The sequence below is a fragment of the Prionailurus viverrinus genome, chromosome B4 (genome assembly GCF_022837055.1).
Source record: "Prionailurus viverrinus isolate Anna chromosome B4, UM_Priviv_1.0, whole genome shotgun sequence".
NCBI classification, from domain to species: Eukaryota; Metazoa; Chordata; class Mammalia; order Carnivora; family Felidae; genus Prionailurus; species Prionailurus viverrinus.
This window is the reverse complement of record NC_062567.1, coordinates 25,552,096-25,571,735: the sequence shown is the minus strand read 5'-3', so window position 1 is coordinate 25,571,735 and position 19,640 is coordinate 25,552,096. Positions and strand designations below refer to the sequence as shown.

Sequence of the window (19,640 nt, the reverse complement as noted above, 5' to 3'; positions counted from 1 at the left end):
TTAACATCCATCAGAAAGCCAAAGGAGGCTGTTCTTCTTGTTAAAACATGCTATATTCTGATTAGGAAATTTGGAGTATGTCATATTACATTAGCTTAACGTGCTTCAGTTAGAGATTAAGACTCCAAAAATGTCACTTATAAATAGAAAATTTCTCCAGATAAGTCTTTACCCTAAAAGAAAAAGCAACATGTTCCTGATCATGTGTCTAGACCACATGTTACGACAGATTTCTTTATTACCACATATGCTATAATATTCAAGATGTAGAAAGAAAACAAATATTTACCACTGTGGATTCTTAAGTGCTCTTTTAGATGATGTTTGTATTTGAAAGCTTTTCCACATTCAGTGCACTTGAATTTACGATTACCCCCAGACTGTGTCACATGTCTCTGCAAGAAAGAATTGATAGTTTAATTATAAGGCAAAAAAGCTTTGGACATAAAAGAATGGCCAATCTGCTAAAAGTATTATTCTGGTGAATTCTGCTTCTCAAAGGCCTCAAACTGAGGCAGTCATGAAAATTTAACACTTGGAATATTACCAAACGAAGTGCGATAATGGGAACAGAATTCTGACACAGAGAAAAATCTCCACTTGCTCATTTAGAGTATTAGAATCACACTTTACTGAGTAATACAGTATTTAGCACAAATAATATATTTTACTAGGAACTAGAGATTATCTCTTCTGCAGGCCAGACTTTTTCAAGTAGTTTATCCTCTTGGACGCTTGATATTTCCAAAATGTACTTTCATCTGATGATTTAAAAATACTTCCATCTTTTCATCCAGATATGGATTACTATAGTAGCTTTCTGTCTGGTTGATCAAATTTCCACTATATATTTCAAATATATTCTGCACTTTTAGGTTTTTTCCCCCAGGTCCCATTACTTTATTTATTTACTTTTATTGATCCATCATTAAATTTATTTATGATTTAAATTAAGTAAGTTTTTCAGTGGAGTATAGCTGACACACAATGTTACATTAGTTTCAGCACACAACACAGTGATTCAACAACTCCATGTGTTACGCTGTGCTCACCACGAGAGTCCACCATCTATCACCACACAACGCTATTACAATACCATTGACTATACTCTCTATGCTGTACCTTTCATCCCCATGCCTGGTTCATTCCATAACTGAAAGTCTGTGTCTCCCACTCCCCTTCACCCATTGTGCTTGTCCCCCACCCTCCCCTTTGGCAACCACCAGTATGTTCTCTGTGTTTGAGTCTGTTTCTGCATTTTTTGTTCGTTAATCATACAAAAGTGCTGCTTGAATTGAATTGTATCATAAACCTCATAAACCACAAATTGCTCATAAATCTCCAAAGGCTCCCCATTAACACCTGAATATAGATTCTGAGTCTGTACATTCCAAGTTTATAGCTCCTGAGTTTCCAGGCTTATTCCACACCAGCTCTCTAGAAGAAGGCATCCCTCAGTCACTTAGTGAGTTTCGGTGTTGGCACATATACTGCTCTTCTCTATCTCCTTCCTTTGGTTTATACTATTCCTTATTTCTTGGCTATACTTCCCCACAATTATGACTATTAAGATTCTACCCATACTTCAAAAGCTCAACTCAAGTACTACTTGCTTCACTCTCACCCTTGCTAAAGTCTCCCTTGTGTTTTTCATACAGGAAGGAAAGAGAATAAGTACTTACTAGGTATCAGGTCCTACTTCATCCAAACCCATAGTTGTCACATATGGTGACAACTCCCAACAGTTTATCTCTACACCTCTTAACTCCAGGCTCTCACGGCCAACTGAGTCCTTGATATTGCCAGTTGGAAAGCAATGGGCATGTGAAACTTTACATGATTTACTGAACCCTTAATTTCTGAGAATCAGCTCCTCCTCTGGTGTTTCTTGTTTTTGTAAATGATGCCCTCATTTATTTGATTATTGCTTAGGCTTTGAACTTTAGAGTAATCCTTGATTCCTTGCTTTCTTTTACATTTTACACCCTTACTCAATCCATCAGCAGGTCATCTGAATACACTCTGAATCTAACATTCATCATTATGTCATATCTGTCACCACCAGTGAGTTCAAAGCCACCACCACCTTCGGCCTGGATTATAGCAGTATTCTCCAAATAGTTTCCTTGCTTGTAAATGATCTCCCTGCTTTCATTCTTGTCTCTCTTGATCTACTCTTCACCCAAGAACCACTGTTCCCTTAAAAATAAAAAAATAAAGATAAAACTCAATATCCTTCAAAGGCCTCCTGTCACTCTGTAGAATAAAATCAAAAGTCTCTATCATGGTCTATAAAGGGGGTACATCATCTGGCCCCTAATGCCTCCCTGGTCTCACCTATCTTTCTCGAGAACCTTTTATTCACACTGGCCTCCTTGCTGTCCTTTGGTGATGCTGGGCAGGCTTCTGTCTCAAGGTCTTTTTATGTTTCCCTTTGTTCCCTTTGACTAGAACACCCCTCCCCCCCGCCCAATCTTTCCATGGCTGGCTCCATCCTTTCATTCAGGTCTTAGTTCAGATGTCCTATTCTCAGAAAGTTCTCCCTATCTTAAAAAAGTAGCAACTTTCTTCACTTTTTATCCTCTTACTCTACCTTATTTTTCTTCATACTATCTGTCCTTACATTTTATATCACCTACTAATATATGCTCCCTATTGTCAGGATCTTTGCTTGTCTATTTCAATATTGTGCCTTTAACACCTAGAACAGGGCCTGACATGTGACAGAAACACAAATATGCATCTAATGAATAAATTAATAAGACATGGAAATGCTTATTTTTAAGTCATGGTATGATTTTCAAAGGCAGCAAGATAGACATTGTACTCAGGTTTGCTGCCCCATAACCTAAATTGTATCCAAGATATCTTGGTAATACTGCCTCACATTACTGGTCCCTGTATTAATCACAGTGCTTTTCTGACTTTCCTCTGACCACACGCTTCATATATAAGACCTATTACGTTTGAACCCATCAGAAATATCGCCACAAAATTGGCTTTTATGTTGCTTAGAGATATTATGATTTGTTTCTATAATGGTATCTCTTGCTTTCACCAATAGTTCTACCTGTGCTTTGCAGATCCTTTTCTTTGGCAAGGGCCCTTGGTATAGAGAGGATATGGGGGCAACATTTGCAGTTTGGCTCTGCTCCCCAAAGGCTTGTCTGTCAGGACTCCCAAATGGAAAAGGCATTCTTCCGCATTGTCCCTGATAAGACTTACATAGGGGCAGATGTAGATGGATGGTCTTTGTCTTCAGTAGTTCCTTCCCTGTATCAATTTCTCCCTTCTCTTGGTATTCTCCCCAATTTCAAGTGTTCCTTCAAGGACTTAACCATTAACCTAACTAAGGAAAGGTTGGTCCTATACTTCCTGATTGCCATCCTCTCCCCCTTATTTTGTGATTTTGTGAGCATCCTTGTCAAAGTCCTGAGAAGACAGGTTAGTCCTTGATGATTCTGTTTCTGCTGTATTTTTGTTTGTTTGTTTGTTTAGCCATCATCTTAGAAAGGGTCTAATTTGTTCTCTATGAGATATGTGACTTCTATTATGTCCACACAGAGGGCAGAGTTCTCACGCATTCATGTTTATAGATATTCGTAATCCTTTGATGTAAGAAACTGGACATGTGCCCCAACCACAACACAAAACTTTCAAATATCCTGTGCAGTTGAATATTTGATTTTTACAGTTAGAATTATGTTGATATTAATGTGATTGTGTAGAGTTGACACTTCTCAGGATCTTATAAAAGAAGGATAACTGGCAAAAGTTTCTTAGCCTTTAATCTTTAAGTATAGAGCCAACAGTTCAAATGTAATTTATAGAACAGTCTTGGTTTACACATGAAAAACTGAATCAAAGCAACACAGAAGGAGAAGAAACCATATGAAAATGGAGTCTTCAGAATAAAAATGGTTAGAATCTAAACTTTAGGTTCTTAGAGGAAGTCACTTCCCTTACTAGTGTAAACAGAACACAATAACTTAGAGTAAGCAGTCATTGGTTCCCAGAAAAGTGTTTTTATTATTATTTGCTTTCCTTCTTAATTGGCTAGTACTTAGTCATATGGTTTATGAAACCAACATTTATCTTTCCTACACTGAGCATTTCAGTAGAATGCATTTTGAAATCTAGTTCTAAACTTAAGGGAAATATTTGTTATGGTGTAAGCAAAACAATTAAATTGAGATGAAAGGGATCTTATCTAAAAAAGAAAAGAAACTTACTTCTAAGATAATGTTTATACGCGCTTTGTAACTCAGAAATGACAAGATAATTCAAATAATCTCTTTAATTTGTATAAGGCTGCACACAAGACACTGTCTAGTACATTCTTTTAAGTATATTGGAACTGTTGCCTTCTGTGGAGGGTTGACAGTGAACTCTCAGTCATTTCACTTACTTGATCTCTTCCTGATTTATGTGATGTCATGTGACGTTCAAGTTGGGTTCTGTATGCAAAGGTGTAACTGCACAGGGAGCAACTAAAGTTATCTTCATTCTTTTCATGGCGATATTTAATGTGTTCTTTCAGAGAGGTAAAGCGTTTATAGCCTCTATCACAATATGGGCAGGTGAGTAACTGGGAAAATGCATCTGGTGTTCCTGTAAAAGAAAGATCATATATTTCTACTTTAAAACATTCAAAAAATATTACCAAAGGTACCTACCATTGAGTCTCTATGCTACATGCCATATATTATACTACCCACTTTATATTGATCCTTAATACAATGATATTCATGTCTATTTAATAAAAGAGAAAACTGGAGGCTCAGAAAGGTAAAATAACTTAAAAGTCACATGGCCAGGAAATGATAAAGTCAGGATTCAAACATGTGCTGTCCGACTTCAAAGTCCCCTATCTTTTTGCTAACCCGAAAATATTCCCTTCTTTTTGTATGGTTAATTAGACAAAGAAAACAAAGGTAAAATCAGAATATAGGTTATATTTGTAAATGTATACATATTAAAGGGGACTTGTACATCATAATAGAATCTTTCTATTGGTAACAATGTCATCATTATTTATTTAATGCTCATTCTTTCAAATTTGGAAATGACACTATAAAATGATTATCATCAGATAGGAAGTAGTACATAATTAGACTATGTTTCCAAGACACCCCTGCAGTTAGGTGTGGCCATATGACAGAGTTCAGACCAAAATAGCTGTGTACTGGGGGGAAATGAGGAGCAGGAGCCAGATCTAGGCCTGGGCCCCAAGGACCTCCCATGCATGCTTCTTCATGTTCTTTTCCTTACTGAAATACAATGATACATTTTCTGTGGAATTTTATATGGATAAATATAGAGGATGGTTTCAAAAAATAAAGGCAATATGGGAAAACTGGAGTTCATGGAATGAACCATATTTTTACATATGGAAACATCTAAGCCTAACAATCCTAAAACATGGTACCATTTTGCCAATTAATACTGTTTAACTAAGAGTGGTTTTCCATATTTCTTTCTTTAAAAAGTTTCCTAAATGATAATTTATTGTAAACAGTATTTCTATCTTCATTTTGAATTTCTTATTGAGAAAAGACTATCAAAGAAAATTTCATTACAGTCTCAAAATCCTTCATAAACATATATTACATTTATTGAAATTCATGTCCATATAAATTAAAAGTCTTGCTCAATAACCAGCCTTCAAATAGACTGACCACCTGACCCCACACAGCTTGTTAATTATGTTGAAATACGTATCAAATATATGAATAAAATCAAACAACCAAACCCCTCAAGTTTATGATGGTATCTTTATTATCAGCTAGCAAGGCAACTGGAATCAGAGACCCTTCTGTTGGTGATGTCTCTAAAATGACCTACTTCTGTGAGGATTAGATTAGCTGCATGAAATTGTTTTGGAAATCATGTTATGTTTTGTCTAGTATGAATTTCCTACTTGTACAGACAAACAGGAAATCAGCATTTGGGACATTCTCCTTGCCACAGTACCTAGGCCATAATATTGATGTTAGCTGGTTCCAATGGCAAAAGTCCAAGTCAGCCACTGCAGGTGCTTCATTATTGGCACCAGAACCACAATGTGATTTCCATTACTTAAGCTGCTCATACTCCATAGCGTAATACAGCTGTCTGCTCTCATTATGTTCTATTTTCTTCTCTGCCTTCATCATTAATAAACAAGATACTAATGATTTTTTAAAATTATAGGTTGCTCATATTTTACCAGCAAGTTATTATTTTCATGAGTCAGGATCTACTGAATTTCTCACACATAGGAGACATGAATTTACTCTTTTAGGTACAAGCATAAAACAGTGAAAAGTAAATCTGAATATTTGACATACTAAGCAAATTATAGAATGAACAGGCTTGATAGTTAAATAAAAACTTTTGTTTGTAGTTTTGAAAAATACTGGAGATATATACATATATTTAATATCACTTGTTAGCAATGCAGGCTTGTCATGTAAGGAAGAAAATTTTCTTTTTAGAATTCTTATAATAAACTTAAGGTAGCAATTCAAGACAACTAAAAAATCCAACCTAGGTCTATTTTTTTGAATAATTTCCTTATGTATCTGTGACTAAGAATATGCTTATTTAAAAAAGATTTAATTTTTGTATCCTAAACTTCCCTTGCTAGGTAGCGAACACTTCAGACAGAGTAGTACTTGATATAAAACGCTTTGAAAAATCTTCTTCATTTGCACCCCAATGATTCAGAATTTGCGATACTTCAACCTGCTGGAGCAAAGTTTGCCCTTTCAGAATTTATGAAGTGCAGGAGAGCGTGTTTAATCCACTAAACCTTTAAACACTTAAGGTCTTCTGAGGATAATCAGATAGCGCTGGTGTGAAAGAATATCTACTGTGAAATACTTTATTAGCAGTACACCTGAAAGTAATGAAAACCTGAATTAAAAACATATTCTGTAATTCAAATGTTTTACTAATTGAGAAATGGTTAGGGCACCAACTTTTATGGGATTTTTAACATGTTGATTAATAACAATGGACTTTACGACATTTCACCTTATTTGATCTGCAATGGAAGATTAGTTTTCATTATTTTCTTTTGCTGAGGTTTTTTTAAAAAAACTATTACATAGAAATTTACATATATAGAGGTTCTGCGGGCAAGATGGCGGCTTAGGAGGACGCTGGGCTCACCGCACGTCCTGCTGATCACTTAGATTCCATCTACATCTGCCTAAATAACCCAGAAAACCGCCAGAGGATTAGCAGAACGGAGTCGCCGGAGCCAAACGCAGACGAGAGGCCCACGGAAGAGGGTAGGAAGGGCGGCGAGGCGGTGCGCGCTCCACGGACTGGCGGGAGGGAGCCGGGGCGGAGGGGCGGCTCGCCGGCCAAGCACAGCCACCGAGTCTGGCTTGCAAAAGCGGAGGGGCCTGACGGACTGTGTTCCCACAACAAGCGCGACTTAGCGTCTGGGAGGTCATAAGTTAACAGCTCTGCTCGGAAAGCGGGAAGGCTGGAGGACAAAGGGAGGGAGAGCTGCTGAGCCCCCTGACAACAGAGCTCAGTTTGGTGGGGAACAAAGGCGCTCGCCAGCGCCATCTCCCCCGCCCATCCCCCAGCCGAAATCCCAAAGAGAACCTGTTCCTGCCGGGGAACTTGCTCGCTCCGCGCAAACACCCAACTCTGCGCTTCGGCGGAGCCAAACCTCCGGCAGCGGATCTGACTCCCTCCCGCTGCCACAGGGCCCCTCCTGAAGTGGATCACCTAAGGAGAAGCGATCTAAGCCTGCCCCTCCTGCCCCCGAGCACCTTGCCTACCCACCCCAGCTAATACCCCAGATCCCCAGCATCACAAGCCTGGCACGGTGCAAGTAGCCCAGACGAGCCACACCACCCCACAGTGAATCCCGCCCCTAGGAGAGGGGAAGAGAAGGCACACACCAGTCTGACCGTGGCCCCAGCGGTGGGCTGGGGACAGACATCAGGTCTGACTGTGGCCCCGCCCACCAACTCCAGTTATACACTACAGCACAGGGGAAGTGCCCTGCAGGTCCGCACCACTCCAGGGACTATCCAAAATGACCAAGCGGAAGAACTCCCCTCAGAAGAATCTCCAGGAAATAACAACAGCTAATGAGCTGATCAAAAAGGATTTAAATAATATAACAGAAAGTGAATTTAGAATAATAGTCATAAAATTAATCGCTGGGCTTGAAAACAGTATACAGGACAGCAGAGAATCTCTTGCTACAGAGATCAAGGGACTAAGGAACAGTCACGAGGAGCTGAAAAACGCTTTAAACGAAATGCATAACAAAATGGAAACCACCACAGCTCGGCTTGAAGAGGCAGAGGAGAGAATAGGTGAACTAGAAGATAAAGTTATGGAAAAAGAGGAAGCTGAGAAAAAGAGAGATAAAAAAATCCAGGAGTATGAGGGGAAAATTAGAGAATTAAGTGATACACTAAAAAGAAATAATATACGCATAATTGGTATCCCAGAGGAGGAAGAGAGAGGGAAAGGTGCTGAAGGGGTACTTGAAGAAATCATAGCTGAGAACTTCCCTGAACTGGGGAAGGAAAAAGGCATTGAAATCCAAGAGGCACAGAGAACTCCCTTCAGACGTAACTTGAATCGATCTTCTGCACGACATATCATAGTGAAACTGGCAAAATACAAGGATAAAGAGAAAATTCTGAAAGCAGCAAGGGGTAAACGTGCCCTCACATATAAAGGGAGACCTATAAGACTCGTGACTGATCTCTCTTTTGAAACTTGGCAGGCCAGAAAGAATTGGCACGAGATTTTCAGGGTGCTAGACAGAAAAAATATGCAGCCGAGAATCCTTTATCCAGCAAGTCTGTCATTTAGAATAGAAGGAGAGATAAAGGTCTTCCCAAACAAACAAAAACTGAAGGAATTTGTCACCACTAAACCAGCCCTACAAGAGATCCTAAGGGGGACCCTGTGAGACAAAGTCCCAGAGACATCACTACAAGCATAAAACATACAGACATCACAATGACTCTAAACCCGTATCTTTCTATAATAACACTGAATGTAAATGGATTAAATGCGCCAACCAAAAGACATAGGGTATCAGAATGGATAAAAAAACAAGACCCATCTATTTGCTGTCTACAAGAGACTCATTTTAGACCTGAGGACACCTTTAGATTGAGAGTGAGGGGATGGAGAACTATTTATCATGCGACTGGAAGCCAAAAGAAAGCTGGAGTAGCCATACTTATATCAGACAAACTAGACTTTAAATTAAAGGCTGTAACAAGAGATGAAGAAGGACATTATATAATAGTTACAGGGTCTATCCATCAGGAAGAGCTAACAATTATAAATGTCTATGCACCGAATACCGGAGCCCCCAAATATATAAAACAATTACTCATAAACATAAGCAACCTTATTGATAAGAATGTGGTAATTGCAGGGGACTTTAATACACCACTTACAGAAATGGATAGATCATCTAGACACACGGTCAATAAAGAAACAAGGGCCCTGAATGAGACATTGGATCAGATGGACTTGACAGATATATTTAGAACTCTGCATCCCAAAGCAACAGAATATACTTTCTTCTCGAGTGCACATGGAACATTCTCCAAGATAGATCATATACTGGGTCACAAAACAGCCCTTCATAAGTTTACAAGAATTGAAATTATACCATGCTTACTTTCAGACCACAATGCTATGAAGCTTGAAATCAACCACAGAAAAAAGTCTGGAAAACCTCCAAAAGCATGGAGGTTAAAGAACACCCTACTAACGAATGAGTGGGTCAACCAGGCAATTAGAGAAGAAATTAAAAAATATATGGAAACAAATGAAAATGAAAATACAACAATCCAAACGCTTTGGGACGCAGCAAAGGCAGTCCTGAGAGGAAAATACATTGCAATCCAGGCCTATCTCAAGAAACAAGAAAAATCCCAAATACAAAATCTAACAGCACACCTAAAGGAACTAGAAGCAGAACAGCAAAGGCAGCCTAAGCCCAGCAGAAGAAGAGAAATAATAAAGATCAGGGCAGAAATAAACAATATAGAAACTAAAAAAACTGTAGAGCAGATCAACGAAACCAAGAGTTGGTTTTTTGAAAAAATAAACAAACTTGACAAACCTCTAGCCAGGCTTCTCAAAAAGAAAAGGGAGACGACCCAAATAGATAAAATCATGAATGAAAATGGAATTATTACAACCAATCCCTCAGAGATACAAACAATTATCAGGGAATACTATGAAAAATTATATGCCAACAAACTGGACAACCTGGAAGAAATGGACAAATTCCTGAACAACCACACTCTTCCAAAACTCAATCAGGAGGAAATAGAAAGCTTGAACAGACCCATAACCAGTGAAGAAATTGAATCGGTTATCAAAAATCTCCCAACAAATAAGAGTCCAGGACCAGATGGCTTCCCAGGGGAGTTCTACCAGACGTTTAAAGCAGAGATAATACCTATCCTTCTCAAGCTATTCCAAGAAATAGAAAGGGAAGGAAAACTTCCAGACTCATTCTATGAAGCCAGTATTACTTTGATTCCTAAACCAGACAGAGACCCAGTAAAAAAAGAGAACTACAGGCCAATATCCCTGATGAATATGGATGCAAAAATTCTCAATAAGGTACTAGCAAATCGAATTCAACGGCATATAAAAAGAATTATTCACCATGATCAAGTGGGATTCATTCCTGGGATGCAGGGCTGGTTCAACATTCGCAAATCAATCAACGTGATACATCACATTAACAAAAAAAAAGAGAAGAACCATATGATCCTGTCAATCGATGCAGAAAAGGCCTTCGACAAAATCCAGCACCCTTTCTTAATAAAAACCCTTGAGAAAGTCGGGATAGAAGGAACATACTTAAAGATCATAAAAGCCATTTATGAAAAGCCCACAGCTAGCATCATCCTCAACGGGGAAAAACTGAGAGCTTTTTCCCTGAGATCAGGAACACGACAAGGATGCCCACTCTCACCGCTGCTGTTTAACATAGTGCTGGAAGTTCTAGCATCAGCAATCAGACAACAAAAGGAAATCAAAGGCATCAAAATTGGCAAAGATGAAGTCAAGCTTTCGCTTTTTGCAGATGACATGATATTATACATGGAAAATCCGATAGACTCCACCAAAAGTCTGCTAGAACTGATACAGGAATTCAGCAAAGTTGCAGGATACAAAATCAATGTACAGAAATCAGTTGCATTCTTATACACTAACAATGAAGCAACAGAAAGACAAATAAAGAAACTGATCCCATTCACAATTGCACCAAGAAGCATAAAATACCTAGGAATAAATCTAACCAAAGATGTAAAGGATCTGTATGCTGAAAATTATAGAAAGCTTATGAAGGAAATTGAAGAAGATTTAAAGAAATGGAAAGACATTCCCTGCTCATGGATTGGAAAAATAAATATTGTCAAAATGTCAATACTACCCAAAGCTATCTACACATTCAATGCAATCCCAATCAAAATTGCACCAGCATTCTTCTCGAAACTAGAACAAGCAATCCTAAAATTCATATGGAACCACAAAAGGCCCCGAATAGCCAAAGGAATTTTGAAGAAGAAGACCAAAGCAGGAGGCATCACAATCCCAGACTTTAGCCTCTACTACAAAGCTGTCATCATCAAGACAGCATGGTATTGGCACCAAAACAGACACATAGACCAATGGAATAGAATAGAAACCCCAGAACTAGACCCACAAACGTATGGCCAACTCATCTTTGACAAAGCAGGAAAGAACATCCAATGGAAAAAAGACAGCCTCTTTAACAAATGGTGCTGGGAGAACTGGACAGCAACATGCAGAAGGTTGAAACTAGACCACTTTCTCACACCATTCACAAAAATAAACTCAAAATGGATAAAGGACCTAAATGTGAGACAGGAAACCATCAAAACCTTAGAGGAGAAAGCAGGAAAAGACCTCTCTGACCTCAGCCGCAGCAATCTCTTACTGGACACATCCCCAAAGGCAAGGGAATTAAAAGCAAAAGTGAATTACTGGGACCTTATGAAGATAAAAAGCTTCTGCACAGCCAAGGAAACAACCAACAAAACTAAAAGGCAACCAACGGAATGGGAAAAGATATTCGCAAATGACATATCGGACAAAGGGCTAGTATCCAAAATCTATAAAGAGCTCACCAAACTCCACACCCGAAAAACAAATAACCCAGTGAAGAAATGGGCAGAAAACATGAATAGACACTTCTCTAAAGAAGACATCCGGATGGCCAACAGGCACATGAAAAGATGTTCAGCGTCGCTCCTTATCAGGGAAATACAAATCAAAACCACACTCAGGTATCACCTCACGCCAGTCAGAGTGGCCAAAATGAACAAATCCGGAGACTATAGATGCTGGAGAGGATGTGGAGAAACGGGAACCCTCTTGCACTGTTGGTGGGAATGCAAATTGGTGCAGCCGCTCTGGAAAGCTGTGTGGAGGTTCCTCAGAAAATTAAAAATAGACCTACCCTATGACCCAGCAATCGCACTGCTAGGAATTTATCCAAGGGATACAGGAGCGCTGATGCATAGGGCCACGTGTACCCCAATGTTCATAGCAGCACTCTCAACAATAGCCAAATTATGGAAAGAGCCTAAATGTCCATCAACTGATGAATGGATAAAGAAATTGTGGTTTATATACACAATGGAATATTACGTGGCAATGAGAAAAAATGAAATATGGCCTTTCGTAGCAACGTGGATGGAACTGGAGAGTGTGATGCTAAGTGAAATAAGCCATACAGAGAAAGACAGATACCATATGGTTTCACTCTTATGTGGATCCTGAGAAACTTCACAGGAACCCATGGGGGAGGGGAAGGAAAAAAAAAAAAAAAGAGGTTAGAATGGGAGAGAGCCAAAGCATAAGAGACTTAAAAACTGAGAACAAACTGAGGGTTGATGGGGGGTGGGAGGGAGGAGAGGGTGGGTGATGGGTATTGAGGAGGGCACCTTTTGGGATGAGCACTGGGTGTTGTATGGAAACCAATTTGTCAATAAATTTCATAAAAAAAAAAAATAAAAAAAAAAATAAATAAATAAAAAAAAAAAAAAAAAAAAAAAAGAAATTTACATATATATACATATACATTAAAAACTCTTTATTTCCTTTTCATATTTATTGCAACCTATTGCTTCTTCAGGTGAAATGTTAACAAATTTTAAGGAAAAAAACCCCTGAAAAATGAAGGTAGAAATGGTAGGGCCCTATAGGATTACAATGCCTATAACTCCAGACTCTCCAAATATGCAAACAGATCAATAGAACACTATTCATTAAGCTGTGATACTGTGTCCCCAGGGGCAATAACTAGAGTCTTCAAAAATGTGTCCTTTTGGCACACTGGAGGAATGGGTTCTAGAGTGCCCTACTTCTATTTCCTTTGTCATTGATTTGGTTACAGAAAATTGTAACTATTCTGAGGTGAATTTTCTATTTCTGCTCTTTTTCCTAGCTGATTCCTGATTTAAGGAAGGTACAGTTGACTCTCTGCAATGGAATCGGTTTTGTTTTCTATACCATTCTTCTCAATTTCCTTCAAATATTTTAAAGGTGATTGACACAATAACATTTATTTAGCACCAAAAAGTTGAAATACTTAGGTACAAATCTAACAAAATATGTATGAGATTTATATGAGGAAAACTATAAAACTCTGATGAAAAAAAATCAAAGAACTAAATAAATAGAGAGACATTCAATGTTTAAGGGTAGGAAGACTAATATTGTCAAGATGCCAGTTCTTGCCAACTTGGTATTTCCAACTTGATTCAATGCAATTCCATTCAAAATCTGGAGAGTTATCTTATGGACACCGACAAACATTTTAGTGTTTATATGAAGAGGCAAAAGACCCAGAAGAGCCAACACAATATGGAAGGTGAAAAATAAAGTTGGAGGACTGACAGTACCTAACTTCAACACTCACTATAAAGTCATAGTAATCAAGACAGTGTGGTATTGGTGTGAGAATACAGAAAGGGACCAATGGAACAGAGAGCCAAAAATATCCTCATAAATACAGTCAACTGGTCTTTGACAAAACAGGAAAAACAATACAATGGAGTAAAGATCGTGTTTTCAACAAATAGTAATGGAACAACTAAACATCCAGGACATGCATAAAGTGAATCTACACACAAGACCTCACACTATTCACAAAAATTAACTCAACATGGACCACAATCCTAACTGCACAATGCAAAACTATAAAGCTCCTAGAAGACAACAGGAGAAAACCTAGATGACCATGGGTATGACGATGCTGTTTTTAGATACGACACCAAAGGCACGATCCATGAAAGAAAGAATTGGCAAACTGGGCTCCATTAAAATGAAAAACTTCTGTTCTGTGAAAGATAGTATCAAAAGAATTAGAAGACAAGGTACAGACTGGGAAAAATATTTGCAAAAGTCACATCAGATAAAGGACTATTATCCAAAGTATACAAGGGACTCTTAAAACTCAATGATAAAAAAAAAATCAAATAACTTGATTAAGAAACAGTCCAAAGACCTTAGCAGACACCTCACCAAATAAGATATACAGATGGCAAATAAGTATGAAAAGATGCTCCACATCATATGTCATCAGGGAAACGCAAATTAAAACAGTAAGATACCACTACACACCTATCAGAATGGTCAAAATCCAAAACAGTGACACCATAAAATGTTGGCGAGGATGTGGAGGAACCGAAACTCACACTGCTGGTGGGAATGCAAAGTGGTACAAGTGGTACAACCCTCTTTGGAAGACAGTTTGGCAGTTTCTTACCAAACTAAACATACTTTTATCTTACCATGTGATCCAGCATATGCACTTCTTGGTATTTACCCAAAGGAGTTTAAAACTTATGTCTACAAAAAATCTGCACATAGATGTGTATAGCAACTTTATTCATAATTGCCAAAACTTGGAAGTAACCAAGGTGTCCTTCAGTAGGTGAATGGATAAATAAGCTGTGGTACATCCAGACAATGGAATATTATTCAGCACTAAAAATAAATGAGCTATCAAGCCATGAAAATACATGGATTTTCATGTACTTACATGAGTATTACTAAGTGAAAAAAAAACACTTAAAAAGCTGCATGATGTAGAAGTCCAACTATATGACATTCTGGAAAAGGCAAAACTATGGAAACAAAAAGATCAGTAGTTTCCAGGGGTGAGGGTAGGTGGAGAAAGATGAACAGGCAAAGCATGGAGGATTTTTAGGGCACCAAAAATATTCTATAAAGGTATTACGATGATGGGTACATGTCATTATACATTTGTCCAAACCCAAAGAATGTACACAAAGAATGAATCTTAAGGTAGACTATGGACTTTGGGTGATTATGATGTGTTAATGCAGGTTTATCCTTGGTAAAAATTGTACCATTCTGGTCAGTTATGTTGATAATGGGAGAAGCTATGCATACCGTAGGGGCAACGGGTGTATGGGAAATATCTGTACCTCTGTCTTTTGTTGTAAGCCTAAAAATTCTCTAAAAAAGTCTTTTTAAATAGGTGATTATTTAAATATTAATTTATATCTATCCTCCAAACTGGGAACCCTCCCAAAATCAAACCAGATTTAGAATTTTAATACTTTAAATATCCTTAAACATTCCAAGTAACTTAGTTCTTGGTGTAGATCTTACATAAAATTTCTTATAGGAATATTTGCACACTATTTGCATCTGTTTCTAGTGGATGGAAGGGAAGAATGACAGCTTATTTCCTTCCAGGGGAGTATGAACATAATTAGTATTGCATTTTGCCACTTAAAATGTTTATTTATTTTTGAGAGAGAGAGAGAGAGAGAGAGAGAGAGAGAGAGAGAGAGAGAGAAAGGGGGGGGGAGGAGCAGAGGGAGAGAGAGACAGAGGATTCGAAGCAGGCTCTATGCAGAGAGCAGAGAGCCCGATATGGGGCTTGAGCTCATGAACCATGGGATCATGACCTGAGCCAAAGTCCGACGCTTCACCAACTGAGCAACCCAGGTGCCCTGGCACTTGACTACTTTTTATACACTGGCTGTTTGTATAAGAATGAGTAGACTAGAGCAGAGATAAAAAACCCCATTTGTCTCCAAATCAGTATGTTTTGAACCAGATACCCATGGTTTGCTTGCTAGAATAGTGGGAAAAAAAAAAATCAAGACGCAGTTAAGGGTCATTCTAGCTCCCTCTAACTTGCTGCCATGTGAGTGAATGGAAATCAATAACCAGGCACTGTTCTAAGCATTTCACTACAGTGGTGTTATCACTATATACATGAGATGCCACTTATTTAATACTATACTTCTATGATAAAAACGTTCCAGTCATTAAAGAGAGAGATTATTTTCTGTAGGCACCTGCAATAAATAAATTCTAGTTTTCAAAAGTGTTCCCTAGAGTAGAGTAGGTTCCCATTGTAGAATTATGGAAATAATCCTTTAAAGATGAAAGCGAAAACAACTGTGAAGCTCCATTTACCATTTTCATCATGACCACTGGCTTCTGGTGTGCCCTGCCTCTGGTCCTCTTCAGGTGCCTCAGGGTAAATGACAGCAGTGTCTTGTTGTTGCAGGAATTCTTCAACATTAGGATCATGGTTTTGTTCATTTTCTGCATCTGAGTCACATTCATCATCTTTTACTAAAAGAAATGCATACTTTATAGAAAGCAATTCACTGCCAAGTTGTTACAAAGCTTTCCTAGATAAGAACTTATTTACTTTAAGAGAATACATTACTGTTCTCGAATTTGTAGGAAATATTTACCAATAATTAAAAGCAAAACTCACTCATTCTGTTGTCCTCTATTAAGAAGTATTTTATTTTTTAAAAAATATTTATTCATTTTGAGAGAGAGAGAGAGAGAGAGAGAGAGAATGAATCCCAAGCAGGCTCCATGCTGTCAGCAAGAGCCTGATGTGGGGCTCAATCCCATGAATGCAAGATCATGACCTGAGCTGAAACTGAGTCAGGTGCTTAACCAACTGAGCCACCCAGGTGCCTCTATTGAGAAGTCTTTTAGAAAGTGTTACAATAAAAGTCTTGAAATTTTCACACTATCCCTTTTAAACTTGAGAGTTGTACTTCTAGTCCACCTTACTGATAAACAAGACACAGAAAAGCTAATACAGCTGACTGAATTCTTAACTTCGCAATGATCATGGAAGGAAAAAAGGAAGAGAAAACCTGAGCTCTCAAACCTTAGTCCCTCCTAGCAACCTACTGGATGTTAGAGTTGTAGCTTAAATCTGAATCATTCTCAGTATAAACCACTTTGAAGTTCAGTTCTGTTATGTGAATTCTTAGAAAACATTGGGGCGCCTGTGTGGCTCAGTCGGTTGAATGTCCGACTTCGGCTCAGGTCATGATCTCGCGGTCTGGGAGTTCAAGCCCCGCGCTGGGCTCTGTGCTGACAGCTCAGAGCCTGGAGCCTGCTTCGGATTCTGTGTCTCCCTCTCTCTCTGCCCCTCCCGCGCTCATGCTCTGTCTCTCTCTGTCAAAAATAAAATAAACATTCAAAAAAAAGAAAAGAAAACAGTGTTAATAGCTATCTGTAGTTAGAAAATTTTTTAGCAAGACTCAAAGAGTGTCAAATCCTTAAAACTGCTTATTTCCTTTAGTATTCATATGTATATACAAAGCTATTCTTTCTCTATTTCTGCCTTAATAAATGTTTAACAGTGGGATTAGGCAGAGGCATTTTTTTTTCTTCAGTTAGAAAGATTCAGGAGCTAATGGAATGCTTTCAACTTTGCGAGGGTACTCCAGAGTGTTGCTGAATTTCTAAAGCAGGATTGCTGCGCCATGGTTTTCCTCCATTTCCTCCACTGGCTCCAGAGGACAGTGTCTACTCCATGGTGGTAGTAACTGTAATGGGTTGTAGGTTTCCCTGGTGTCTCATGGCTGACTTCTTTATACACTTCAGGCTGAACTGTCAGTTCTAAATTTGTAAAACAGCATTTCCCAGCAGACTAAAATAGGGCCCAATTGAAATGCTGAGGTAGGGGCATGTTTTTGTTTAACACTTGTTGAAAGAGTCTTGCTACATGTCCTGCACAGTGGTAGCAACTGAACTCCTCATGGAAGCTGCTGTTTAAAACCTTAAAGCCAATGACATAGTAATCGTGGTGATCCACCATTTTTTCCCCTCCTTTTTAATACAGCCAATAGCTATCAGTTATTTAGCACTGGGTTACTACATTCAGGGATAAGTGAAGGCTTAAGAGGTAAGCTGGTCCTGTGGGTTTTAAGGGAGTTTGTTTCTAAATCCTCAACTTCTGTGTATATTTTTTCTTACAATCCAGAAGGTTCTTCCCTCCACTATCCCCTTTTCATAGTATCCTTTGCTTCAACTTGTTAAAAAATGTTTCTTCATTTATTTTTGAGGGGGGCGGGCAAGGAAGAGGAAGAGAGAGAGGCAGAGAGAGGGGGAATCCCAAGAAGTCTCTGCACTTGTGGGGCCCTACGTGGGGCTCTATCTCACGAACCGTGTGAGATCATGACCTGAGCCGAATCAAGAGTCAGATGTTTAAACAACCGAGCTGCCCAGGCACCCCCTCCTTTGCTTAAACTTAAAAGGAAGAAGAGAAAAAAGCATATTTGAATACATTAATATGGTGCATTGCTTTGGAATATAAAAACCTCCAGGTTGCCAAAGGGAAAAAATCAAAATACTGATTGGGGAAAACTTTATTGATTAATCAAGGCAACATAAAACCACCACAGGCCTTCTAGTTTTTCCTGTTTACATGGATTTCTATTGGGAGTAAAGCCTGGTGACTGAAATAGGGATATTTTGGCTCTAGTTAGGAAGCTCTGAAATCAAATATATAATAGTAAGGCCAAAGGGATGGAGAGTAGTTTTCCTTTAATTACCCCATCTGTTCAATTCTCTATTATTAAAAAATTTACTACTCTTCAGGAACCCTGGTCAGAGCAAAGAGTATTTTCAAAAATCTTTCCTACATTCTGTCAACAGCTGGAAAAATAAGCATTTCTGAACAGCTAACTCAGTACAAGTCCATGTCACTGTATCTTTTCAATGTAACTGCAAGTTTTCAAGTTAAACTAGATTATACTCATGAGTGAAATTTAAGTTTTATGTGATTTATTGATTCCATATAGGTTACAAGATGCTTAAAAATATTTTTATTAAATTATATTACATTTACTTCAATTAAAGTCTTCACTTATACAAAGTTTATTTTTCTATATCCTATTATGTACGTGTGTGTGCGCATGCACGCATCTAGGCTAGATGCTAGAATAATGAGTTTTAAATCGTATACATTTTGCAGAATTATACAGTCTGTATTTTATACATGAAACTTGCATCTTGAGTAAGTTATAAGCTTACCTATATACTGACTGGTTCTAAATGTACTACTCATTTGGAGACAAAAATTTTTATAACTTATAGAAATTATATTAGATATAAATAACCTCACTACTGAATAATCTACTTTTTTAAGAAAATTATTAAGTTTTTAATTTTAATTCCAGTCTACTTAACATAAGTGTTATGTTAGTTTCAGCTGTACAATATGGTGATTCAACACTTCTATACATTACTCAGTGCTCATCATGATAAGTGCACTCCTTAATCCTCATCACCTATTTAACCCATCC

General features: G+C 38.2%; 1 protein-coding gene across 2 annotated transcripts in view; it reads right to left on the bottom strand.

The window, feature by feature from the left end:
• ZEB1 (zinc finger E-box binding homeobox 1) overlaps positions 1 to 19,640 on the bottom strand; it is a 206,668-nt gene that overhangs the window by 13,220 nt on the left and 173,808 nt on the right. For both annotated transcript variants that reach the window (XM_047865196.1, XM_047865198.1), the window contains exons 4-6: positions 16,492 to 16,653; positions 4,409 to 4,611; positions 290 to 395 (exon numbers count right to left, since the gene is read on the bottom strand). In XM_047865196.1, the coding sequence (XP_047721152.1) occupies positions 290 to 395; positions 4,409 to 4,611; positions 16,492 to 16,653 (471 nt within the window). The remainder of the gene's footprint in view (positions 1 to 289; positions 396 to 4,408; positions 4,612 to 16,491; positions 16,654 to 19,640) is intronic.